Source organism: Narcine bancroftii, chromosome 1 (genome assembly GCF_036971445.1).
Source record: "Narcine bancroftii isolate sNarBan1 chromosome 1, sNarBan1.hap1, whole genome shotgun sequence".
NCBI lineage: Eukaryota > Metazoa > Chordata > Chondrichthyes > Torpediniformes > Narcinidae > Narcine > Narcine bancroftii.
Window position 1 is genome coordinate 214,866,537 of NC_091469.1, and position 7,304 is coordinate 214,873,840.

General features: G+C 40.8%; 1 protein-coding gene across 1 annotated transcript in view; it reads right to left on the minus strand.

Moving 5' to 3' along the window:
- The window catches only part of tmem161b (transmembrane protein 161B), a 57,176-nt gene extending 50,675 nt beyond the window's left edge, over positions 1 to 6,501 (minus strand). The window contains exons 1-2 of the mRNA XM_069890520.1: positions 6,168 to 6,501; positions 1,164 to 1,267 (exon numbers count right to left, since the gene is read on the minus strand). Of these exons, the coding sequence (XP_069746621.1) occupies positions 1,164 to 1,267; positions 6,168 to 6,170 (107 nt within the window). The 5' untranslated portion in view covers positions 6,171 to 6,501. The remainder of the gene's footprint in view (positions 1 to 1,163; positions 1,268 to 6,167) is intronic.
- Positions 6,502 to 7,304: the final 803 nt, after the last annotated feature.

The following is a 7,304-nucleotide window of genomic DNA, read 5'->3' on the forward strand; positions in this document are numbered from 1 at the left end:
GGCAAAGAAAAAAAAAACTAAAAATTAAAATTAAAATTAAAAATTAAAACCTTTGTCATCTGTACAACAACCTTATTTCAATCTCTCCTTTAATTATGTGTCAGGATGATTTGTACCTTTATTTTTTTTTTTCTTAGGTGGGGGGGTGGGAGAATTTGTCCAAACTGTAGGCTGCCACACTTCAGTGAACATGTCATTCATCTTTCTCAGGTTGTAAGTAATCTTCTCCAGGGGAATGCAACTTTGCATTTCTGTATTCCATCGTATAATACTAAGTCGAGAACATTGGACTTCCATGCAACCACTATACACTTCCTGGCTACTGACAAAGTGATCTTCACAAATTGAATTTGGTGTTTGGATAATCTAAACTACTTCACTAATATCTCCCAGAAGGAACAATTCTGGGACTTGTGGAAACTCAACTTTTGTAATTTTTTTTTTATATATATAAACGATATTCCCCTGCACCCCCCCCCCCCCCCCAGGTCTACCCAGAAGGATTTCACCTTCGTACATAGCTAGGTGGAATGGATAAAAGTTCCAACCTCTACACTGCATCTGAAACACATATCCGAAATTTCTGACTCTGATTTGTGTAATTTTTGCGGTGTGAGGTAAACTCATGTAGGAAATTGTACTGTACATCTAGCATTGATAATCCCTTTCATGCTGTTTAGACACTTCTTCCCACCAATTTTCATTTTTCGTTGTACCTGTTCGAGTCCCATCTCTGAACATTGTTATTTATTGATAGCATTGCTCCAATGTATTTCATTTCCTGCTTATTATTTGTTATTAATCAGAAATTTCTTTCAGTTATAAAGAAGAGCTTCACACCCAAACATTGAGCAGTGCTTTCCTAATGTACTTCCTAACTTGCTGATTGTTTCAAAATGATTGTCCCATTTTAAATTGCAAATAGCTGCACGAATTGATTTGTCTTTTATTATCTGAACCTCATTTTCCCTTGGCCAAAAAAATGTGAGTAGTAAATTAAAAGGAAAGGATCCTTTTACGTCTACCTCTTCTGTAAAACATAATAGTGTGGATGGAAATAGTGCAAGGTGGAAGAGGAAAAATTTCTTAAAATCAAATAGTTACACAAGCTGCAAATGACTATAAATTATCCTACAACCACTATTAGAAAATCATCCCCATACCTTCCATTGCAAAGCAGCCAACGAGCAAATGAGTAGTGGGGTGTAATCTTCTGTATGATGCTGGCCATTACCATTGTAACCACCAACTGCACACCTATCACTCCCTGGAATAGAAAAGGGTCAACATGAACCATACGTTTTAAAATTGTACTAATAAACACATTTAAAATTAACAGTATTTCAGCAACTAATTCTCCTCCAATCTATTAAAGCAATTGAAATGTGCTTGAAAATGCAACTGGTTACATTTTAAACTGCATCTCAGTAGTACAAATTGTAACACAATAGCTTTAGGCCCAAGAGATTCATTCAGAGCTTTTAAATGGGTGCCAATAAAGTTCAAAGTACAGATTTATTGTCAGAGTATATATACGACATCACATACAACTCAGATTCTTTTTCCTGTAGGCCTGGCAGAATTTCTATTTATTGGTAGCGCCAAAAAAAAACCTGTACTGTATACGAAAAAAAAGAGAAATGGAAACAAAGAAAGAAAGAAATGTAACCAAACAGACAAAAAAAAATTAGTGAAAAACCATGCAAACTAAGAGTCTTTAAATGAGACTTGGATTGGGTTTGTAGTTAAAGCCCTAATCCATCATAATTTTTTTTTTCTTGAGATGATAAAATTTAGAACTACCCCAGTACATCACTCCAGGTCATCAGCCTAAAACACAATTGTTTTCCTTTCTCCAGAGATCCTACCTGATGTGCTGAGCACATTTTGCTTTGCACGTCTGATCAGGTTGAAGTCACATTAATCAATGAACAGTACATTGAAACAAATGTAGAAAATCGGCTATGTTACAGTCAAAAAATTAACATTTACACAATGTTGTGAAGCACTGTCACAGAAGCAGAGATTTGTGTAAAATTGCCTGGACCAAATTTGAATCACAAATATAATTATTTATTATAGTAACAATCATGTAACGCTAAGCCCTCCTCTCAGGATGCACATGCAATTAAAACTTAATTCCAATATACCAACAAGTTTTTGCCATCCTAATCCAAATGGAATATCTTGCCCAATTTTACTCAACTATGCAGACAACCCAACATTAAAATAACTACAGAAGACTTAGTATAGTAACCACGTAAAACTGTATCACTGTGCCATCTACTACAGCTGGCACTAAACACATCTCCTCACGATTCAACATTAGAAAAGCATGCTGAGTCACTGAGTGTTTTCAGCATTTTCTGCTTTTATTTCTGATTTGAAGCAGATGACATTTTGTTTTGATATCCAAATTCTTACACTCAGGTACATCTAAGCTTGTAATAATCCTTTTTGACAACTCATCACACAAGAGCAAGCTTTGCAGCATCTTGCTTTCACCTCACCATTGTCATGAACAGAGCCCTGAACACTCCTTCTGGGCAAAAATTCCATTTAGCTGGTACTGGTTTTATTTTGCCATGATCTTTCCTACATTGAGAAGACCAAATATAGACAGGACAATTGCTTTTTTAAATATCCTTCATTAATCTGCCATCTTCTGTTTATTTGCCAATTTAATTCTTGGCTCAATTTTCACTGACTCTCTCTGCAATGAATTATCTGAGAGAGTGATGAAACTAAGTCAATGACAGCATTTAAGAAGTATTTCAATGAACACTTGAATCACCTGGGCAGAGAAGCCAATGAACCAAGTGTTGGAGATAGAATTAATATGGGAGGGAGCCCAATGGTCAGCACAGATTTTGGGCCAGATAACCTGTTTCTCTGTTGCATGATTCTCTGAATACGAGGATGGATCCCTTAGGATCTTAGCCAATTGGGGTTTAAATTGGCTTGAAAATATAAGTCAGAGGATGGTAGTGGAAGGCAGTTTTCCAGATTGGAGACCTGTAACAAGGGATCAGAGCTGTGATTTGGACGAGAACATGGTTAGTATGTTTGCTGATGATGCCAAAATTAGCTAAAAGAATAACAGGATGTAATTCTAGGGATACAGGTACGTAGATCCCTGAATGTCCCAACACAGGTAAAGCGAGTGGTGAAGAAGGTATTTGGCATGCTTGCCTTCATCAACAAGTGCATTCTATATGGGAGTTAAGACATTATGCTACAACTGTAAAAGACAATGATGAAAGCACACTTTAGTTATTGTGCACAGCTCTGGTTGCACAGTTATAGGAAGGATGTCAATGAGCTGGAAAGGGTGCAGTAATGATTCATGAGAATGTTAGTGGAACTAAAGGGTTTGAGTTACAAGCAGGGCCTCAGGATGGAATTTTTTTTGTTTAGTGCAGGAGGCTGAGGGATGACTTTACAGAGGTACATATTTTCATGAGGGGAATAGTCTTTCCCCTAGTCGAGGTGAACCAAGTACAGTGATTTAAAGTGAGAAGGGAAATATTTTAAAAAAGACCCTGTGAGGCAACTTTTCCACACAGATTTTGCGGGTATATGGAACGAGCTACGAGAGGAAGATGTAGAGACAAGTACAATACATTGTTTTAAATAGGAAAGTCTGCAGATGCTGGGGTTGTAGTGCAAAACCTTTTAGCCACTTAGAGGTCCTTGTCATTATCGTGGACAGTGCGAAAGTGCTCAACAAAACAATCTCCCAGACTGCGTCCAGTCTATAATTACATTTAGATAGACAAAAGGTTAGGAAATGTTTGGATGAATAAAGGGCAAACACATAGGCAAATGGGATTAACCCAAGTAGACAAATTGGTTAGCAGTGCTGAATTTTAGAACACCAAACAGAGCACAGACCAGGCCCGTCAGCCCACTGCTCCATGACAATCTTACCCTACCTAACCACACACACACATAATCCTCTATTTTTCTTACATCAATGTGACTTTTAATAGCCCCCCCCCCCCCCCCCTCATTGAGCCAGCCTACATCATGACCCCTGGCAATGCAGTGCAGGCACTCAAGACTCTATGCATAAAAAAACTTACCTCTGACATCTCTCCTAAACTTTTCTCCACTCACCTTAAAATAGATGTCCTCTGGTAATTGATTTTGTCACCCTGGGCAAAAGGTACTGTACTGGCTGTTCACCCCATCTAAGCCTCTATTAAATCCCTTCTTATCCTTCACTGTTCCAAAGAGAAAAGTCCTAGCTCTGTAAACCTCGCTTTATATGACAGGTTCTCCACTTCTGGTACATCTACTTTGCACCCTCTCTTAAGCTGCTACATACTTGTTGTAATGAAGTGACCAGAAATGAATCCTATACTCCATGTGGTCTAACCATAGTTTTATAGAGCTGTGAGATTACCACAGGCTTTTGACTCAATCCCTCGATGAATGAAGGCTAGCCCACCATATGACCACCCTTTGAACGTGCAGCAACCTTGAGGGGTCTATGGACTTGAACCCAAGAACCCTTTGCTTCTTTACCCTGTTAAGAATCCTGCCATTGACCATTCACTCAATACTCAAGTTTGACCTTCCAAAGTGCATCACTTCAAATTTATCCGGATTGAAATCCATCTACAATCTCTCTATCCAACTCTGCATCCTATTTCCTGTTGTAACTTCTGACAAGTTTCTACACTATCCAAAAGACAACCTTCTACACTATCCACAACACCTCCAACATTTGTATCATCTGCAAACTTACTTATCCACCCTTCCCATCTATTTTTTTTTTTAAATCACAAAGAGTAGACATTCCAGAACAGATCCCTGCAGAATCTCACAAGTCACTGAACTCCAGTCAGAACATATTCCATCTACAACCCTGTCTTTTGCAGGCAAGCCAATTCCTCATCTACACATCTATGGATCCATGGCTCATAACTTTTTGAATAAGCCAAGTGTGGGGGACCTTGTCAAACTCCTTAATGAAATCCATATACACATCCACTGCCCTACCTTCATCAATTTCTCCTGTCATCTCAAAAAACTCAATTAAGCTTGTGAGGCATGACTTGCCCCACACTATCCCAGAGAAGACAACATTTTTCTAAATGTATATAAATCCTGTTCCTAAGAATCCTCTCCAATAGTTTGCCCACCACTAACATAAGACTCATTGGTCTATAATTCTCAGGAATCTCCTTCTTACCTTTCATAAACAGGGGGACTACATTTGCCATTCTCCAATCCTCCAGCACCTCTCCTGTAGCCTGGGAGGACACAAAGATCATTGCCTATGCCTTGGAATCAAAGGCAAAGGAAACAGGCCAACTCATCCATGCTGTATAACTCTAGGGCTATGATTTTTCACCCTCCTCCATGGTTTCAATCCCATTCAACATAATCTGGAGGAACATCACTTTATTTTTTGAAAATGTCAATTTACAATCATAGCCATCGTGCCTATTCTTCTACAAGTAATACTCCAGACTATTTCTTGGCCCTTTGCTAGCCACATTTGTCCTGCACCATTACCTTTTCTGTCACATACCCACCTCCACCCCATAATGAGCCTTCCCTGTTTTCTCCCCTCTCGCTTGCTTCTCTATATGTTTGAAAACTATTACATCACTTACATTTTCCAATTCTGATGGAAGGTCAGACCTGAAAAGTTAATACTAGTGACTCTCCCCAAACGAATACTGCCTTTCTGTGCTGAGCATTTTCAATGTTCTCTTCTTATTACATTTCAGAGGGATTCTTCTGACTGGGCATCGTGGAATGTCCCAGAGAAACCATCTGTAAAGTATTCTCAAGTCAGGTGAGAATGAAGCAGGAAATTATTGTTTCAGAAAAAACACAGTTTTGATTACAGGAACTCAAAATATAAAACATAGCTACATGGATAGGAATGCTCTCCTCAATCATACATCGTCCACTGGAAATTAACTATGTCCCATACTCTACATCAACTTGCAATGTCTTTGCTGGTTTCCATTTTACATGAAAATCGGCCAATTTATCTCACACGTTCCTTCCTGACGCTATCTGGCCCGTTGAGGGCCAGCAGCAACCTCCGCTATTGTGTTCACCCCGATCGGATCTCCAGCCGCTCGCAGCCCAAAGCCACCGGCTGAGAAGCGAGGCCCTGGACCCCGGACCGCGATCATGCTCACCATCTCGCCGGGTAGCTCAGTCCCAGGAAGGTCAAGGAAGTCCCAGGAAGGTCAAGGACGCGCCTCCCCCACTTCACGATCATGAGCTCCCACACTCGGAGACGTGCCCAACCGGCTTTGAATCACCACACAGGCGCCATGCCTCCCCACCTCCGCGACAGGGAGACGCCACGAAGGACCCAGCCTGCGTTTGCCCTCCGCCCGCCTGCGCGTCCAAGCTTCGTTTTGAAGCCACCCCAAGTTAACTCGTCGTCTCTGCAAAAAGCTCGTCATGGCGCCGCAGACACCGCAGCCCCTCCAACGCCTGGAAATAGTCTGATGGAGGTTGACCACTGCGAGGGAGAGTAGTCCCTTTAACCTGATTGGTCCTGGTAACGACCCGCGACGGAGAGTCTGCAAGGACCCCGAACATCCCACAGCCGGAGGGAGTCGATCTGCTGTCCGGGGCTCTCGGTTGAGGAGTTTACGGCTAATTATGGATGATTTAAACGCCCTTTCCGGTGAATCTCGTCTTTTTGCAGGACATATGGGCGGTAATGATGCTGATAGCGCGTTGGGTGGTCTGTCGAGTCTCCCCCATTGCCCAGTGGAGGTCGGTCCATTGGTATTCGTTTAAAATCCAGGGATCACCCACCAGCAGTTCCACAATTTTTTTGTAAATCAGAGCCCGCATAATCGTCGTTAGATCGAACGTGATCGGCGTCTAATCAACCACGTGGTCTGCACCAATCCTCCTCCTCCTCCTCCCCGTACTCCTTGCAGAACTACTCCATACACAGGACGTTGAAGACACCCCCTTCATCATCTGTGACACTTCCAATCATTTTACTCTTTCTCGAACTGCGTTAAAAGCAACTGCAAAATCAGCAGCATTTAGTTAAGGTGCTTTAAAAATATTAATTTACAAAACGAGAATCATTTCACCCGAACTTCCCAAACTCTTCAGTTGGGTGCTAGGGTCAATTTTTTTGTGTGTGTGAAAAAGTGTCAAAAGAACCAAGAAACCAGATGTCCAATATTCTGTTGAACCAAATTATAGATTTATGAGCAAATCATGAAATTCCATCACAAAACAAAAATGTCTTGAGGGTACTACCTGAAACAAAGTGAAAATAGACAAATTAGCTTCAATTCAAA